Source organism: Pongo abelii, chromosome 13 (assembly GCF_028885655.2).
Source record: "Pongo abelii isolate AG06213 chromosome 13, NHGRI_mPonAbe1-v2.0_pri, whole genome shotgun sequence".
NCBI classification, from domain to species: Eukaryota; Metazoa; Chordata; class Mammalia; order Primates; family Hominidae; genus Pongo; species Pongo abelii.
Genome location: NC_071998.2, coordinates 39,138,796 through 39,158,999, shown reverse-complemented (window position 1 = coordinate 39,158,999; position 20,204 = coordinate 39,138,796). Strand labels below are relative to the sequence as shown.

At 44.3% G+C, this 20,204-nt stretch overlaps 1 protein-coding gene and 1 pseudogene across 3 annotated transcripts in view; one reads left to right on the top strand and one right to left on the bottom strand.

The window, feature by feature from the left end:
* SAXO1 (stabilizer of axonemal microtubules 1) overlaps positions 1-19,467 on the bottom strand; it is a 102,287-nt gene extending 82,820 nt beyond the window's left edge. For 2 of the 3 annotated variants that reach the window (XM_002819766.6, XM_054521044.2), the window contains exon 1: positions 17,583-19,246. In XM_002819766.6, coding sequence (XP_002819812.3) covers positions 17,583-17,629 — 47 coding nt within the window. In that variant the 5' untranslated portion in view covers positions 17,630-19,246. Of the gene's footprint in view, positions 1-17,582 lie in introns of all 3 variants that reach the window. The other variant, XM_009244407.4, reaches the window with a different exon arrangement.
* LOC100445722 (26S proteasome regulatory subunit 6A-like) lies at positions 11,601-12,885 on the top strand (annotated as a pseudogene).
* Positions 19,468-20,204: the final 737 nt, after the last annotated feature.

The window sequence follows — 20,204 nt, the reverse complement described above, 5'->3', positions numbered from 1 at the left end:
AAGCTCCTGGGCTCCAGCAATCCTCACACCACAGCCTCCCAAGTAATTGGGACTACAAGTGTGCACCACCACGTCTGGCTAATTATTTTTGTTTTGTTATTTTTTGTTTTTGAGACACAGTCTCATTCTGTCACCCAGGCTGGAGTGCAGTGGCGTGATCTTGGCTTACTGCAAGCTCTGCCTCCCGGGTTCAAGTGATTCTCATGCCTCCGCTTCCCAAGTAGCTGGGATTATGTGTGTGCACCACCATGCCCGGCTAATTTTTGTATATTTAGTAGAGACGGAGTTTCACCACGTTGGCCAAGCTGGTCTCAAACTCCTAACCTCGAGCGATCACCCACTTCTGCCTCCCAAAGTGCTGGGATTACAGGTACGAGCCATCACGCCTGGCCCATTTTTTTTTTTCTTTAAGAGACTGAGTATCACTATGTTGCCCAGGCTAGTCTGAAATTCCTGGCCTCAAACGCTCCTTCTGCCTCAGCCTCCCAAGTTGCTGGGATTACGGATATGAGCCATGGCACCCAGACATATCTCTTCTTTTTGAAAAAACACACCTTTGTGTTTTTGAGGTTGACTCTCAGTGAAGTAACCATGTGTTTTTTAAAGTGTAGTCCATCACCCACCTGCATCTGAATCACCAAAGTTGTTAAAACTTGCAAATTCCTGGGCCTCAGACCCACAGAATTAAAGTGTATGAAGTAGGGCCCAGAAATTGGCCTCCTTCAAACAGCTCTCCAGTTGATTCTTAGGTACACTGAAGGCTGAGAATACTGAAGATTCAGACATTCACATGCAGGGGAAGGGCACCATCATGAGAAAAGCTTTGTCCCTCTCCAAAGACAATAATATAAGATCCATTCCTGTGATAAAGCCATTAATGCAAGGCTATAAAAGCATAACCCGGCCAGGCATGGTGGCTCATGCCTGTAATCCCAGCACTTTGGGAGGCCGAGGCGGGTGGATCCACTGAGGTCAGGAGTTCAAGACCGGCCTGACCAACATGGTGAAACCCCGTCTCTACTAAAAGTACAAAAATTAGCTGGGCATGGTGGTGCACGCCTGTAGTCCCAGCTACTCAGAAGGCTGAGGCAGAAGAATCGCTTGAACCCAGGTGGTGGAGGTTGTAGTGAGCCGAGATTGCGCTACTGCACTCCAGCATGGGGGACAGAGCAAGACTCCTTCTCAAAAAATAAATACATAAATAAATAAATAAAAGCATAACCCATGGCTTGAGAATGCCTCTAGCCCAGTGATTCTCAGCTGGGGGCAATTTTGCCCCCCAGGAAACAAGTGGCAATGTGCAGACACATTTTTGATTGTCAAAAGTGGGGTAAGTGCCACTGGCATCCAGTGGGTAGTGGCCAAGGATACTGCTAAACACCCTGCAATGCACAGGACAGGCCCCACAACAAAAATGTCCATTGGTACCACAGATTAGAAACCCTGCTCTAAGCTAAGTTGAGCCTTTTCATAAATGAATACAGAAATGTAAACAAAAGTTATTATTTTTCGCTAGCCATTTTCTTTTAACTACCTAACATCTGACTTTTTTTTTTTTTTTTTTTTTTTTTTAGCTACCTAACATTTTTTGAGATACCTTTCGTTTGATGAATTCCCACCATATTCATCTTGTGGGAGGCAGTGCCCACCTGCCACTACAGAAACCAAAAAGTGAGACACCCCTCACAACCACCCACCTTCCTCTGTGAGGCCTGAGCATGTGACCAAGGCCTGGCCAATCAGAAGCTCCCCTCTGCAACTTTAATGTAGACCAATTGGGCCTGGCATGGTGGCTCATGCCTGTACTCCTAACACTTTGGGAGGCAGAGGTGGGCAGATTGCTTGAGCTCAGGAGTTTGAGACCAGCGTGGACAACATAGTGAGACCTTGTTGCAAGGCAAAGGCAAAGGGCAAAGGCAGAAAGGAGAGAGAAAGAAAAAGAAAAAAAGATCAATTGATGCCAAAAAATCTGGAGTGACACTGGAGAATACAAGGGGAGGGACAAGAATTGAAAATCTACCTATTGGGTACTCTGCTAACTTCCTGAATGACAGGTTCAACCATACCCCAAAACTCAGCATCACACAATATACCTTCATAACAAACCTGTACACATACCCACAGAATCTAAAATAAAAGATGAAAAAATATTTTTTTTAAAAACTGGGGTGACAGTGAAGAATTCATTCTACAGACAGGGACACTGGCAGCACCAGAGCATGGCCAGTGACAGTTGTTGCAGCTACAGCATGCTGCACCAGAGCAGGCTTTAGCAGCCGACTCACCAGTCTCTGCAGAGTGATTTGGGCTGTGGCTCTGGCCTTCTGGCCTCTCCTATACCTGTCCATATTCCAACCTTGCCTCTCCACACTTCTGCAAACTGCCCCACAGCCTTTTGCTTAAACAAACCAGTGTCCATTTCAGTTACTTCAACCAAGAATCCTGAATAATATAACCATTCCAGGAGCTTTCCCTGGTCCATCATTTAAAAATATCCATGCCTATCTCCTACACCTTCTAATGCAAGGATTAAATGCCTAAGAAGCTAAGAACACCAAAACAAAAACCTTAAATCCACATGTGATGATTTTGAGCATGCACACAAGTGAACTATTGGGATAGAAAACATGGAACTGGCTGTGCACAGTGGCTCACGCTTGTAATCCCAATAATTTGGGAGGCCAAGGCAGGAAGATCACTTGAGCCTAGGAGGTGAAGACGAGCCTGGGCAACATGGCAAAATCTCATCTCTACAAAAAATACAAAAATTAGTTGGGTGTGGTTGTACACACCTGTGGTCTCAGCTACCTGGGAGGCTGAGGTGGGAGGATCACTTGAGCCTGAGAGGTTGAGGTTGCTGTGAGTCATGATTGCACCACTGCACTCCAGCTGGAGCAAAAGAGCAAGACCCCATCTCAAAAAAAAAACACCACCAGGGAACTATTCTCCATGTTTTTGTTTTTTATTGTACTATATCATGTAAAGTTATTTATGATTCTTCAAATTCTTTTTGGGGAAGAAAAGCCTCTTAAAATTCATTTCTAGCTAGAGCAGTGGAAGAGAAACAGGAAGGCTTGATTCATGTAAGTGTCAGAATTTCAAGAACTGCCATCGTTGGCAGGAAGGTGCAAAGAAGGCTTCCAAGACCAGAACCCAGTTTAGGAACAGCTCCAAGATGGGTGTGAAGTGGGACATCATAAGAGAGAAACATGGGTCATTCCAGCTTTGCAATGGAACATGTTTCAAAAATCAATACATGCTGTTAGAAGCCTGAAATACATTTCCCACAAAAGTATTGCTTCACATCATGGCTAGAGTCCCAGGCTAGCCCATAAAAGCCTCCTTAACATGAACTGCTACATGCAGACATAATCAGGGGATGTTGTGGAAACAACAGATGAAGGTTTTTAATACACTACCCAAAAGTCATCCAAGGGCTCTCAGAAAAGCAGAGGCACCAGGTAAAAAGGCAGATTCAGTAGGAGCAGAGGTTACAGACAGGACGCTGAAGTCTGGGTGTGTGCTTTATACGTTAAATATAGCTGCCTTAAGAACCCTCTTATGCCGGGCATGGTGGCTTACGCCTGTAATCCCAGCACTTTGGGAGGCTGAGGCTGGTGGATCACCTGAGGTCAGGAGTTCGAACCCAGCCTGACCAACATGGAGAAACCCTGTCTCTACTAAAAATACAAAATTAGCCAGGCTTGGTGGCGGGCACCCGTAATCCCAGCTACTCGGGAGGCTGAGGCAGGATAATCGCTTGAATTTGGAAGGTGGAGGTTGCAGTGAGCCGAGATCACGCCATTGCACTCCAGCCTGGGCAACAAGAGTGAAACTCCATCTCAAAAAAAAGAAAAAAAAAAAAAGAACCCTCTTAATTTTCTTGGTTTTTCAAGTGCATATGGATCTCAGCTTATTCTTCATATCACGTGTACCCATAGTTCTCTGTAGAAGCCTTTCAAGTCCAATGATCATATTAAAATAAATGCTCTTCTTTGCTGAGACATTAATGACAAATTAAGAAAAGAAAAAAGTCTCTTCTGTCTTTCCAGAAATCTGGGTTTCTAGTGTTGAAAGTGACCCTAGAGATAATTTTGTCAAACCTCCCACCCAATATAGGAGCCCTTTCCACAGCATCTCACAGACACACACCCAACTCAAAGGTCAGAAAAAGTATACTTCGGCCGGACACGGTTGGCTCACACCTGTAATCCGGGCACTTTGGGAGGCCGAGGCAGGTGTTTACCTTGAGGTCAGGAGTTCGAGACCAGCCTGGCCAAAATGGTGAAACCCCAAAAATACAAAAATTACCCAGGCATGGTGGTGCATGCCTGTAATCCCAGCTACTCGAGGGGTTGAGGCAGGAGAAATCACTTGAGCCAGGGAGGCAGAGGTTGCAGTGAGCCCAGACGGCACCACTGCACCCCAGCCTCGGCGACAGTGAGACACTGTCTCAAAAGAAAAAAGAAAAAAAGAAAAAGTAGTCTACTTCAATTTCTTATGGTTCTAAATGCTACAAAATTCTTTATTAGTATTGACCCCAAATCCATTTTCATGCAATGACCACTCATGGGTCTTGGTTCCACATTCTGAACAACCCAGAACAAGTAAAAGCCCTCTTCTGTAGACTACAGCATTCAAATACTAGGTTATTATCCATCTATCTCCTGCTGTTGTCAAGTTCAAGTTTTCTCACTTTCAGAATGCATTCCGTATAACCTGGCCATCCTGGTCACCAGCAGGTATTATTTAAAAAAAAAAAAAAAAAGTATCCACATGGAAAGCATCCTTCAGTTGTGGTCTGACAAAGCAAAAGTCCAATGAAGTAATTACATCTGTTAACCTGGACATTCTACCTCCATTTAGCGTAAAACTAAGTTAATGCTTCTTCACAGCCACATCATACCCTCAGATCACATAAAACTGTAGTGAAGTAAAACCCCAAGACATTTTCACAACTGAAAAGGCCAAGATAAACCACCTCCATTATGACTATGTATAATTGATTTTTCATCCCAAATGTAAAACTTCATGCTTACTCTTGCTAAGTTCCAGCTTGTTTGGGGCCCAGCATTTCAGCCTGTCAAAATAATTTTTTTCTTTTTTTTTTTTTTTGAGACAGGGTCTTGCCTTGTTTCCTGGGCTGGGATTCAGTGGTGCGATCTCAGCTCACTGCATCACCGCAACCTCTGCCTCCAAGGCTCAAGCCATCCTCCCACCTCAGCATCCCCAGTACCTGGGACTACAGGCACGCACCACCACAACCAGCTAATTTTTTGTTGTTGTATTTTTTGTAGAAACGGGGTTTCACAATGCAGCCCAGGCTGGTCTTGAACTCCTAGGCTCAAGTGATTTGCCCACCTCAGCCTCCAAAAATGCTAGGATTACAGGTGTGAGCCACTGGGCCTGACCAAGATAATTTTGAATCTTCATTCTGTCATCTATTATGCTTGCTATGTTCGTCTCACTTTGTGTTCTCAGCACACTTGATAAGGATGTCTTCTGTGTCTTCATCCAAGTTTTGATTAAAAATGTTGAACATGACAAAGCTAACAATAGAGTTCTAGGGCATGGGGATATTGTTCCAGTATCACTAACAATGGTGATATTGTTTTAAGCAGGTAAAAAGCCATCCGTTGAAACTCTTTCGGCCTGCTTGTTCAATGACCTGGGAATCCACCTAACCTAATACTGTCATCCAACGCATCTTTCACTAGCTTTATCCACAAGTTTATCTTGGCAAGAATCGTTGCAAGGCCAATTGTTTCCTCTTAATTATTTTCTTCCAAACTACATCCTTATTACCTAAAACTGCTCTCCTCTAGCTGCCCAGTTTGTTCTATGTGACCTAACCCCTCCTGATGCTCAGCTGATTAGACCACAGGAGACAGCCTCATGCCAGAAGAGCCACCTGTCACAGGCTGGACCCAACCAGGTGCTCTTTTCTTTGGAATTTGGAAACAGCACATTAAACTCTTCAGTTCTCTGAAACGAGAAGTGGTACGAAGCTAGGGCTGGGGTAGCCACAGACAGCCAACGTGCAGAGGAACTCAGAATACCCAGAAGAAAACAGATCAGACGCCCCAAGAGCCATAAGGTCCGAGAAAGACACATACTCCCAACTAGCCATTCAATACTTTTGATGAACTCAGGAAAACATCTGTCCACCTTCAGGTCTATACCCCATGTCCCCTTTTCCCTGACTTCTCTTGAGGTCGCCAGCAGAGGCTGTAGAAGACCTCTACAGACACCTTCAGGGCCCTGACATGGAAGTACTCTGGACCTGGAAAAATACCGCTATAGATGATGGGAATCCCACTGTCTGAGGATCACTGATTTTTGACAGTCTAGAGATATTCAAGGACCTGAACAAGTTCACAAAGCTTGTAAGTAATTAAATCCAGGACTGCAATCCCAACAGTCATAGTGAGAGGTGAAGCCAGCTGAGCTTCTGGGTCAGGTGGGGACTTGGAGAACTTTTGTGTCTAGCTAAAGGATTGCAAATGCACCAATCAGCACTCTGTAAAATTGCACCAGTCAGCAATCTGTGTCTAGCTAAAGCATTGTAAACGCACCAATCAGCACTCTGTAAAATGGACCAATCAGCACTCTGTAAAATGGACCAATCAACCCTCTGTAAAATGGACCAATCAGAAGGATGTGGGCAGGGCCCAGTAAGGGAATAAAAGCTGGCCACCCAAGACAGCAGCAGCAACCCGCTCAGCAGTAGCAACTGGCTGGGGTCCCCTTCCACATTGTGGAAGCTTTGTTCTTTTGCTCTTCACAATAAATCTTGCTGCTGCTCACTCCTTGGGTCCGCACTATCTTTATGAGCTGTAACACTCACTGCGAGTTTCTGGGGCTTCATTCCTGAAGTCAGCAAGACCACAAACCCACTGAGAGAAACGAACAACTCCAAACGTGCCACCTTTAAGAGCTGTAACACTCACTGCAAAGGTCTGCAGCTCCACTCCTGAAGTCAGAGAGATCACCAACCCACTGGAAAGAAGAAACTCTGGACACATCTGAACACCTGAAGGAACAAACTCTGGACACACCATCTGTAAGAACTGTAACACTCACTGCGAGAGTCCGCGGCTTCATTCTTAGAGTCAGTGAGACCAAGAACCAACCAGAAGGAACCAATTCCGGACCCAATAGCATGTTCTTCCCCTAATATTACTCACTGCCCTCCCATTTGAAGCAAGATAAAGAACAAGGTATTCAATTGACGCTGCTCTTCATTTGGAGCTGTTGTTCACAGATTGTATGTAGATTTTTCTTCATTTGGAGAAGACTTGAAATGCATCATACTTGAAAGAGAAATTGGACCACTATGGGGAAAGATAGTGATTTTTTAAAATAGTTACTCATAATGGGTAGTTTCTAAAAGTTAAGTTATTGACCAGCACTGGGAGAAACTTAACTGATTTTTTACATTACAACCCCAATTTGTTAACATTAGAATGAAGGGCTTTTGGATAGTCTAGATATTTAAAATATAAAGATATATTTTGCTTAGCACCTAACTTGACAGCCATTTAGAAACATTTTTCTTTCCTTTTAGAGAAACAACCAGAGAAACTTCAAAGTTACTTTGAACAAGCTGGTAAAGACAAACAGAATAGTAGGGTATGCTATGCAGGGAGTATGTCTTTAATCTCCAGAGTCATTGTTTTGAAGACCTGCAAAGTTCTAAACTGAACAGCAACTTAACCTTAGTTTTTGTTAATGTCAGTATGAACTCACAAAGCCTAATAAATGCTGGACTCAAGTGTAGGCATCCCAGAAAGGGCAGAGAACCTCCCAGAGTATAAGGAGCAGATGAAGTTTTTGCAAACCATTCTTATCATCCAAATTTAATCAAGCCCCCCAAACACCAGATTGCATCCCCCCCCACACCCACTGGAGTTAATTCTCTGCAGGGCATTTTGTATTACCTGCAAGTCAGTAAACAGACTTAACTCTCTTCTCTAGAGTGTGAGCTCCACAGAGCTGCTGGCAGGATCTCCCACTCAGACTCAAGTGCTCAGGCAAGTACACTTCCTCAGGCTTCATTGCCTAGAACAGACCTTTATGCTTATTTAATAACATCTACCTATGCCTTACTGTGGATGCACGCGTTGTTCTACTTGCTTAATACTGATTCAATCCTCTCAATAACTAGTTGAGTCAGGTTCTATCTCCATTTTACTGATGAGAACGCTGAGGTACACAGAAATAGAAACTTTACTGTGAAGTGGTTTAACATGACACAGTTAGGGAGTAGAAAGGCTGGGATTTGAACCAAGATAGTCTGGTTCCACAATCTGCGCTTGTAACTGCAATACTCTGCCACTTCTCGTAGTAAATCATCACTTAATCATTTGTTGAATCAAGTTAAGAAAAATGACAAGAATGGAATGGAGATAAAATATCTTTAAGGAAATATTAGCAAACTACAAATCCACTCAGAAAAAACAAAATATTAACAGATTTAAAGTCAGCCTAATTCAGATATTGGGCATTTCTGAAGAAGAAAGAAGGAAAAAAGGGAGGGAAGGTAGGAAAGGGAGGAAAGCAAGGAAAGGAAGGAAAGGAACAAACAAAGGGGGCCAGACACAGTGGCTCCTCACACCAGCACTTTGGGAGTCCGAGGCGGGAAGATTGCTTGAGCCCAGGAGTTTGAGACTAACCTACGCAACATAGGGACACCTCATCTCTATATTTTAAAAAAGAAGAAGAAATGCTACTCTTTTAAGGCTTTTTTATTTTTTTCTTGCGGGGGGAAAAGACTGTTTATCTGTGTTACTCTCCAGCTCAAAATCCATCCATGGCTCTTTGCTGGTGAGTTCACATTCTGAGACATGTAAGGGCCCCTCTGCAATTTGCCTCCAGCAAGCTTCCGGCACGATCTCCTGCAGGTTCAAGTACTCAGGCAGACATGATGTCTTCCGTGTCTGACTGCCATGCCCTGCAGCAGGGGCAGCCTCACTAAACCCCAACATACCCTTTCCTCCAGGGCCTGTGCTCCTCTCCCGCCTAATCCTCACACCAACCTTAAGAATATTGCAAGGACAAAAAACCAAACACCGCATGTTCTCACTCATAGGTGGGAATTGAACAATGAGAACACATGGACACGGGAAAGCGAACATCACGCACTGGGGACTGTTGTGGGGTGGGGGGAGGGATAGCATTAAGAGATACACCTAATGCTAAATGACGAGTTAATGGGTGCAGCACACCAACATGGCACATGTATACATATGTAACAAACCTGCACGTTGTGCACATGTACCCTAAAACTTAAAAGTATAATAATAATAAAATTTTTTTTAAAAAAGCAGCAGAGCCAGCATTTGAAACCAGGCAGTCTCACTCCAGCTTCACTTTCCTCATCACTTCTCCATCCTAAAGCCTTCCCCTGCTACCCCATCCCCGAGCGCCTCTCCCACCCCTCACATCCTACATCACTTGTTTGATTGGTCTCATTCATCTAAGGGTAGCTGTTTCCGCCCCTCCACCACCCATCCCGAGACATGTCATCTTTCCAAATAAACTACAAATCACCTGAAGGTCAGTAACAAATATTTTAATATCAATGGAGGGAATGACGTTTAAAACTGCCCACTACAGAACAGAATCAGAACATGTTACTCTGAACGGATCCATCTGCAGACTATAAGGTCGAATAGATCATATTTACTGCTGTAACTGGAATATGAAGTTGTACTCTAATAATATCTGAAATTTGATATATACCCACTTGTACTCATTTTATCAGATGAAAGGTATTTATGAACAATTAAACATTAATTCTGATATCAAAAAAGGCCATTTTTAAGGAGCATAACATAGCTTAACATGAAAAGTATATGAAATCTACAATAAAAATTCAATCTTAAAGTGAAAGTTTTTCTTTTTTTTCTTGGCATCTCTATCTGGATTCTGCTAAAGATTAGTCATCAGCAAGTATCTGTTAAAGGCTGTTCTTTGTCTTTTTTCCCCTTAATCAGAATTTATGAAGTCAATTTTATTTAAATTAAAAATAAGAATTCTTCTTAAAACATGTAATATCAAACCAAGTCCTCAATTTTTTTTTTCCTTCCTCCTAATTTGTAACAGAGACTCTAAGAAAATAAAATCTAAGGTTAAGGAAATTTCCATCAATGTGAAGAAAATATTTTCCAAAATTAAAATAATAAGTTCCTCCCTGGTTAACATAACTGATTTAAGTTGCAGATACATGGCTGCCCCTGAGATCACCTTCCTCTGCAAGCTCTGTGAAAGGGCCAAATCCACATCCTTTTCAGCAATTTTTGAGTCCTCTATGGGACTACCTTTTTTATGAAATGCTGCACATACTACCAGTGCTTCATAAATATTTCATGATACATTAACCAGTCTTGGAATTTCCTGCAAGATTGCACAAAATCTTTAAAATGGTGCACTGTAAGCCGTAAAATAATCAGATATAAAAGTAAGCTATATCAATCCCTTCATTAACAATTTTTTACAAGAATTTTAGAAAAAGTAGTGTTACTACATTTTAATCTCAGGAGGGAGATTTGCTATTTATATTACTTTACTAAAAGGCTTTTAGAATTACACTTTTTTTTTTATGTCAGATACTATTTTCTCAGTTGGACAAGAGCCTTCATATTGTACTCTACAATCAAAAATGGCCCATTGTGGGACTTGGGGGAACTAATTAAGTTGGTTAATGGATACAAAAATACAGTTGGATAGAAGAAATAAATTACAGTGTTTGATAATACAGTAGGGTGACTATAGTTATAATTTGCCATATATTTCAAAATAGCTAGAAGATTATTTGTAAGCTTCCCAATACAAAGAAATGACCAATGTGTGAAGTGATAGATATGCTGATTACCCTAATTTGATTGTTACATGTTATATGCATATATCAAAATGTCACTTGTACCCCAGAAATATGTACAATCATTATGTATCAATTTTTTAAATGGTCCAATGTGACTCGAAAATAGACTGGACTGTAAATTTTAACACCTAGCAGTGTCTGATACCCAGTAAAAGATGAATAAAATTTAATTGATTGACCTAAATTGTGCCTGAAGCTTAACATGTTCCCATATATTAAAATTAATCGCAATGTTTCTATTTCCTTATCTGTAAAATAAAAGAGCTAGAGACCACTAAGATCCCTTTCAGCTTTAAAAGTCTGATTAACATTTTACTTTACAGCAACCTTACCTTGCGCCACCCACTCCCCACCTAACCACAGTTTCAAATTTAGTCATCTGGGAAAGAATAGCTCAGTAGACTGAAAACAACCCCAGGGAAAAGAGAGGCTAAAATCAAGGAACTGAATTTCCAAACTAAGCAATGCTTCCCATGTTGAGGGACCCACAGTAAGATAATAATATATGGGAAAATACTTTTTGAATTTTCAAAATACTGTAAAGATGGAAGGTGGTTTAATATTATAAAACTCTGGGCTGGGTGTGGTAGCTCACACCTGTAGTCTGAGCACTTTGGGAGGCTGAGGTGGGTGGATCACAAGGTCAGGAGTTCAAGACCAGCCTGGCCAACATGGTGAAACCCCATCTCTACTAAAAATACAAAAACTAGAAGAGAAGATGGCAACCGTGTGGGATGAGGCCAAGCAAGATGGAACTGGGGTGGAGGTGCTCAAGATGTCCACGGAGGAGATCATCCAGCGCACATGGCTTCTGGACAGTGAGATCAAGATCATGAAGAGTGAAATGTTGAGAGTCACCCATGAGCTCCAAGCCGTGAAGGACAAGATCCAAGAGAACAGTGAGAAAATCAATGTGAACAAAACCCTGGTGTACCTTGTCTCCAACGTCATCGAGCTCCTGGATGTTGATCCCAATGATCAAGAGGAGGATGGTGCCAATATTGACCTGGACTCCCAGAGGAAGGACAAGTGTGCTGTGATCAAAACCTCTACACTGCAGACATACTTCCTACCTGTGATTGGATTGGTGGATGCTGAAAAGCAAAAGCCAGGAGACCTGGTGGGTGTGAACAGAGACTCCTATCCAATCCTGGAGACACTGCCCAGAGTACAGCTCGCGGGTGAAGGCCACAGAGGTGGATGAGAGACCCACGGAGCAATACAGTGACACTGGGGACTTGGACAAGCAGATCCAGGAACTGGTGGAGGCCATTGTCTTGTCAATGAACCACAAGGAGAAGTTTGAGAACTTGCGGATCCAACCTCCAAAAGGGGTGCTGGCCCCCAGGGACGGAGAAGACCCTCCTGGCCTGGGCCTGTAGGGCACAGACTAAGACCACCTTCCTAAAGCTGACTGGCCCCCAGCTGGTGCAGATGTTCACTGGAGATGGTGCCAAGCTAGTCCGGGATGCCTTCGCCCTGGCCAAGGATAAAGTGTCCTCCATCATCTTCACTGATGAGCTGGATGCCATAGGCACCAAGCACTTTGACAGCGAAAAGTCCGGGGACCGAGAGGTGCAGAGGACGATGCTGGGGCTTCTGAATCAGCTGGATGGCTTCCAGCCCAAAACCCAAGTTAAGGTAATTGCAGTCACACACCGGGTGGACATCCTGGACCCCGCCCCGCTCCGCTAGGGCCGCCTGGACCGCAAGATCGAGTGCCTGGGCCAGAATCATGTAGATCCACTCCCAAAAGATGAACGTCAGTCCTGACGTGAACTGCGAGGGAGCTGGCCTGCTGCACAGACGACTTCAACGGGACCCAGTGCAAGGCTGTGTGTGTGGAGGCGGGTATGATCGCACTGCGCAGGGGTGCCACGGAGCTCACCCACGAGGACTACATGGAAGGCATCCTGGAGGTCCAGGCCAAGAAGAAAGCCAACCTACAGTACTACGCCTAGGGCACGGCAGGCCAGCCCCGGACTCACGGCTGAAGTGCGCAATAAAAGATGGTTTAGAGGCAAAACAAAACAAAACAAAAAAATACAAAAATTAGTCGGCAGTAGTGGCAGGTGCTTGTAATCCCAGCTGCTCGGGAGGCTGAGGCAGGAGAATCGCTTGAGCCCGGGAAGCGGAGGTTGCAGTAAGCCAAGATCGCACCATTGCACTCCAGCGTGGGCAACAGAGTGAGACTCCGTCTCAAAAAAAATAAAAAATAAAAATAAAACTCTGTGGAGTAGCATTTTTTCAATAACATGAAATGCTGGAGATAATCAGACGCAATTGGAAATATTATACTCTCATATACAAAAGTAGAGTTACTCTATTCAAAGCACTCCCCCACCATGTAGCTTCTGAAGTCAAGATAATTAAGTGGTACATTAGTTTCAAAAAAAAATTTACATGCTGACCTTACTGTATTTCTGCAAACCACAATACTCTGCTTATTTGGTGCTGATTATGTTGAAAAGAGAATATTATGACATTCTACGGTAATAATTCCAATTGCAAGATCTTGATCACCGAGGAAAGAAGTAGAGCATTGTTGTGGAGGCAAAGCCTTGAGCTTGATGCAGTAAAATATGTCTGATTTTTTTTTTTAGCCCAGCAAAGCTCATTAAAAACTTTTACAAGTGGTTGGAATCTTTAGACATTTGAAACACTTTTCACTTTGTAATCTGCCATCTACTCTGAAAGGCAAACCACTTTCCTGAGCTCTGCTGGACCCTAAACTCTAATTGCTCATTTTAGAAAACTTAAGATAAATCTATTTAAAAATAAAATAAAATCCAGAACTCCAAAGGTTTTGCTTTTCCATTCAGGCTGATTTGGTTTAACCCGCACTGAGAATTGATCAGGAAACGTCTGCCATCTTGTGGCCAAATATAAGAACTTGCTCCAAGAGAGTCGCATTGGTGGCTTTTCCCCAGCAGCCGTCGGCAGCTGCTCCTGCAGATGGACACCTTCTTATCCAGGCCTCTGAGCATCTCCAGAGCCCCCTTGCCAACAAGGACAATGTCCTCAAAAGTTAAAGTTGAAAGGACATTAAAGAATTATTTGCTCAAAAAAAAACTTTGGAAGAAGAGAATGTGAGAGAGAAGGGGGAATAAATGTGCCTCTCTCCCTCCCTGGAAGCCCTGAGGGTCTCCACAAATCTCCAGGATTAAAAAATGGGGGAACTGAAGCCCAGAGAGATCCAGTGACTCACTCAGGAACCCCGGTCTCCCCCTCCCACTCAAGGGCGCTGTCTCTGACTTCTTCATGCATGCTTCTCCTCCAGACTTTCCATTGCTTTTTCCCATGACCTCAGACTGAAAAGCCAAATATAGACTTCCACAGCTTAGAAAACACCTATAAAATTCCTCGCTCCATCCCAACCAGTCACTGAGCAGATTTAATTGGGGTGGGAGGGATTTAATTGGGGTGGGAAAGATCAAGACTTCGAAATAATGAGACTCAAGATCAGTGTTGTCCAACAGAACTTTCCGCAGTGATGGAAACACTCCATATCTGCATGGGCCGGTATGGGAGTGACTATACTCGAGTAGCTACTGAGCACTTGAAATGTGGCTTGTGCAGCTGAGAAACTGAATTTTTAGTTTTATTTAACTTTCATTTATTTAAATGAAATTGTCACAGCTGGCTACCATACTAGACAGTACATCTCTAAATCTTACATTCCTAACCCAGTCCAGCATGTTATGATCTTGACAAACAAAAAACACCATCCATTCATTCAAAAAGATATGTGTTAGCTGTTAATAAAGAAAACAGTGTGTTGCTATGATACAGTGCACACACAAAAATAGAAAATATCTGTTTTCCCAGGGTACATATAATTAATCGAGGATATAAAGCATGCCGATGCATAATTAGAGGATGAGAACATGGAGCAGGGTTCTTTGATGGGGAGCCACAGGGCTGGGTTAACAGGAAACTTGCAAGTGAAACAGGGCCTTACAAGTCCAGCAGGAGGAGGGTAAATAGGCATTTTAGAGAAAGGGAAAGGATAAGGATCAGAGAAGGGAAATCAGCAGGTCCACTCAGGGGATGCCAAGAAACCTGATCCAATTCAAGGTGTAGTTTCATGTAAGGGAATCATGGGAGAAAAAAAAACTAGGAAGGTACTTTAGGACGAGTTTCCAAACACAAAAATGAGAGAACCAGGGAGGTTGTAACAGGAATAAAAGGGAAGGGACCAATTAAAGAAAGATTACAATGGAGGAGGGACCCAGACTTTAGAAAAGAGTCAATGTGCCAGGCACGGTGGCTCACACCTGTAATCCCAACACTTTTGGAGGCCAAGGTAGTTAGATCATTTGAGGTCAGGAGTTTAAGACCAGCTGGCCAACATGGTGAAATCCCGTCTCTACTAAAAATGCAAAAATTAGCCCAGCATGGTGGTGGGTACCTGTAATCCCAGCTACTTGGGAGGCTGGGGCAGGACAATCGCTTGAACCCAGGAGGCGGAGGTTGCAGTGAGCAGAGATTGCGCCACTGCACGACAGAGTAAGACTCCATCTCAAAAAAATAAAATAAAATAAAATAAAAGAAGAAGATTCAATGTTGTGGTTGAGGGAGAGTAAGAGATGATTCAAAATTTTCACCCAGGGTGAATGGAAGATTGCTGGCACCATGAATGAGGCAGATACCAGAATAATGTTTGAAGGTTGTTGAAGTTGAGATTAATGAGACAGATGGATCACCAAAGCACTTTGAGAAGATGAAAATGAAACTGGAATTCAGAATACAGGAGAAACTATTGGCTGAAACCATAAAGTGGAGGAGAAAATACAGGATGAGGAGAGAAGAAAAGGAGAGGAGACACAAGAACAGACTCTGCTTCCAATGGAAAGTGACTCCTTTGCAGGGACAGAATGACAACAGAGTCAGAGAAGGAACACCCAAATGAGTCATATCCCTACTGCGGGGGCAGGAGGGAGACTTCTCACTATATATGCTCTGCACCTCTTAATGAGCATTCTGCCTTCCTACCTAGACTACACGCTGTGCAAAGATGGAGACTATGTCTTATACATTCAATCCCAATGCCTAGAACAATGCAGGAGGACACAGGAGGGTAATGTAAAGCGTCCCAGTAGAAAGAAGGCCTTAGTGGCTCATGCCTGTAATCCCAGCACTTTGGGAGGCCGAGGCAGGCGATCACCTGAGATCAGGAGTTCAAAACCAGCCTGGACAACATGGTTGAAACCCTGTCTCTACTAAAAATACAAAAATTAGCTAGGCATGGTGGCATGTGCCTGTAATCCCATCTACTCAGAAGGCTGAGGCAGGAGAATCACTTGAACCCTGAGACGTAGGTTGCAGTGAATCGAGATGGCACCACTGCACTCCAGCCTGGGCAACAGAGCAAGCCACTGTCTCCAAAAAGAAAAAAGAAAGGTGGCCTTAGAAAAAAAGGTTTTGCTTGGTAACATGTAGTCCTAGACTATACACTGCTCTGGCCCCACTTAACAAAGCTCAAAAGCAAGACCAACGTTTGTACATGATCTAGTTCAGTGAGTCCCAGTCCTAGCAAATGGTCAGAATCACCTTTAGACAGTTGACAGGGCCCACTCTGAGATTATCAATTCAACGGCCTGAGCAACTGATAGTTTTCAAACTCCCTGTGTGATTCTAACAGCAGCCAGAGTTGGGAACCATTCATTGATGCCAGAGATATAGAAGGTTGCTGATCCAGTTTTTAGAGTGCCCTTTAATTCTCCACACTACTGATACCATTTTTATATGCATGTGTCATATTTGCCCTTTTTTCAGATTTCAGGACACTAACATATTAAGCACAATCCATGTACCAGGACTCACATACATGATCTTAACTCTTACAATAGTCCTATGAGGTAGGTATTGTTGGTACAGATGAGGCGACTATGACCTGGAGTTTAGTTACCAATCTAAGACCCCACAATTAATGACAGCCCAGGAGAGCTGTCCCCAGAACCCTCTTGCCTATTGCTCCTCTGCTGCCCACTCCCTGCCCCAGCCAAGCAGAAACCCAGCTGTCCTGGGAAGCAGATAGAACGGGCATCTAAGACATCATGTGAGTGACAGCAGACCAGTCAGCCCGTGGGACTCTGACTAAAGCCCATGATTTCCCCCAGGACCACCTTTACTGCGCTTCCACCCAGACATGGTCCTTAAAGGTTAGAAGAGAGACCTGGCCAGGCCAGGTGACTGTGAAAGTAATGTTTTCATTATTCTTATTCAACTCTATACAACGTGGAACAAGTTTTACTAATACCTTATACTTCTCCGACAAAGTAACAATCTCTCTGAATGAGAAATTCAGTTATACTACAGGAATTCTCCTCCCATCTATCACTTTCCCAAAAGGAGCAAGACTGGTCCCACTGGGCCAGGTGTTCTCCCTCCTTGGCTGACACTTTCTGGGCTTCAGGGAAGGGAGTGCAGACTGCGCGGCCACGCCCATTTTCAACCCTCCTGCAGTTCTCAAGTGAAGCGGCACAGAAGGCCCGAAAACAGCCACATTCGCCGCCAGAACTGATGTGGCGTCCGCGGGCACAACGCTAGTTGACAAAATTGTGGCTTAAAAAACGTGGCAAGTGGACGAACCCACCGTGATGCCGCCTGATGAAGCACCTGGGAGAGGCTTCCCTTCCTCGGGAGTCTGAAAACCCAGGCTCCCCCAGCCTTGCCCTGGGCGCGGCCACCTTACCCGCAGGAGCAGAGTTCACAGATACACTTCGTCTTCATAGGGGCCATCCTGAGGCCCTGACGTCCCCTCAGAGCATCGCCAGCTGCAGCCGACTCCTAGACCCCAACCACCTGTCTTGGGGCACGCCCAGGCCAGAGGGTCTTGACAGGTGTTCTGTTTACTCGAAGGAAAATTTAAGTGGCCCTTTTGCAACGTCCTGTCGTCTGTTGCCCTCCTGGAGCTGGACTAGCGCGAGGGAGCAGCAGAGGGCTTGCAGGCGCGCCAGCCCGGGAGACCTCACCCTGCACGCCACCGCCCCGGCCTCCGCAGCCCAGACTTAGGCACCTGGAGCGGCTGACTGGGCCCCAGGAAGCTGCGGGGTCCGTGCCCAGGTAGCCTCTGTGATGTCGCCAGGACCAGGAGGGGCACACCTCAGGTGGCAATTACATCACAAGAGCCGCTTGTGAGGTCAGGAAGCTCCCAGCGCGTCACTGGCAGGCCCAGGACAGAGTTTCCCCGGTGGACCGTGGAGAAACCTGAAAAAGGTGGAAGTCACTAGAAAGCTCCTGGTGCAGTAAACGGTCACACGTGCAGAAAAGCTGAAAACTCCCTCACCATCACCTTGGGTGGCATTTGCTATCTCTAGGATCCATGGTGCCCCTCTTAGGGGAATACAGCCCTTGACTTGCAAAAGGCTTGCCTTGAATAGGGTTTCCAGATCTTCCTGTGGAAACCTAGGCCTTTGGCTTCAGATGTCTGTTAGAATTGCTCTCACCCACAGACCTGCGCTCTTGAGAACACAGCGATTTAAGAGCGCCCAGGCCTTCACTGCTCAGGTGGGTTCTCAATCACTTCTCCAGATGCTGGTAATGATGCCTTGAAGCAGACGTTCTCAAATTCTAGTGGGCATCAGGACCACCTGGCTTGATGAAAACCAGATTGCCAGACCCCACCCCCACAGTTTCTGATTCAGTGTTTCTAGGGTAGGCCAAAGACTTGCATTTCTTACAAGCTCTCAGGTAATGCTGGTTCTGCTGGGCCACGGACCACACTTTAAGAACTACAGCTTTTGAGGTTCCTTTACACCCCCTGGAATAGTGTTTCTTCAGCTTACCTGGTCCCGAGAGCACACCCCACCCAGAAGTCTCCCCTGCATCAAAACCTCTAGTCCGGGAATCTAGCTTCAACAAGAAGCCAGATGATTCTGGTCATGAAGCAAGTTCAAAAGACACTGCTCTGGCCAGTTGTTTGGACTTAAAATATTTTGACTTCCTGCTTATGGGAAATGGGAACTTAAAAGTATTGACAATCTTTATGCTTTTCTTTCCTATGCTTCCTAACTCTTTCCATTCATTTTAGTGAATGAGTCAGTCAGAGGCATCTTGGACTGCAAGACACTTAATATTCAGAGGGTTTCTTTTTGTGTGGGGGAGGGTTAGGTTTTTTCCTTCAGTAATAGGCTCTAGAATAGAGGTCAGCAAACTATTGTCTGCAGTTGGCCACTTGACTCTATCTGGCCATTGAGCTAAGAATGGTTTTCATATTTTTTAATGGTTGAAAAGATTAAAATAATAATATTACATGACACATGAAACTTACCTAAAATTCAAATTTCAGTGTCTAAATAAAGTTTTGAATTTTTTCAAAAAATTTGTGTAAACATTCCTGATTTTGCCTCTTGGCCCACAAAAGCTAAAATATTCACTATCTGACATTTTACAGAGAGAGTGTTCCAACCCCAGTTATAGAAAGTCAGCAAGGTAGATTCAGACAGGAGCAAAGCTTATTGATCATTCTTAAGAACAGTGGGGTGGGAAGCTGCTCCTTGCCTTCCCAGTAGGAAGTCAGAACTCTAAAGGGGAGGATGGAAACATGGCCAGACAAAAACGAGGTGGGAGCTATTGGAAGTCAAAGCAAAACCTGCAAGCCATCCATTGCCATTGACAGAGAACATCACACAGTCCTTACAGAGGAAATACAGTGCTGGACACCAGCCTTCTCTTGATGGCTGCCTAAACATTATCCATAAATCTTTCAGCAGAAGAATGCCTGTTCATGCCCCCTGCCATTCAAACTGCCCTTGTGGGTGGCCGCCTTGTCAACAATCATGGTACTCCCCACTTCCTCCATCCATGCCCTCAACAGAGGGTAGAGATCTTGAAAGATGAAGATGGTGTGGACAAAATAGCCTCAACAATGATATATCTAAAGATCAGTGCTAGACAGTAGGGACAACCTCCCCTCGCCTAGTTACACTTACTGTCCATCTTTTGTTACATCCAGCCAACCTTACCCTGACCCATCTGATATGGTTTGTTTCTGTGTCCCCACCCAAATCTAATCTGGAATTGTACTCCCATAATTCCCACATGTTGTAGGAGGGACCCAGTGGGAGATAATTTGAATCACGGGGGCAGTTTCCCCCATACTGTTCTTATGGTAGAGAATAAGTCTCATGAGATCTGACGGTTTTATCTTCATTTTTCTCTCTTGCCACCTGCCATGTAAGAAGGGTCTTTCGCCTCCCACCATGATTCTGAGACCTCCCCAGCCATGTGGAACTGTAAGTCCAATTGAACTGCTTTATCTTCCCAGTCTCAGATATGTCTTTATCAGCAGCATGAAAATGGACTAATACAGTAA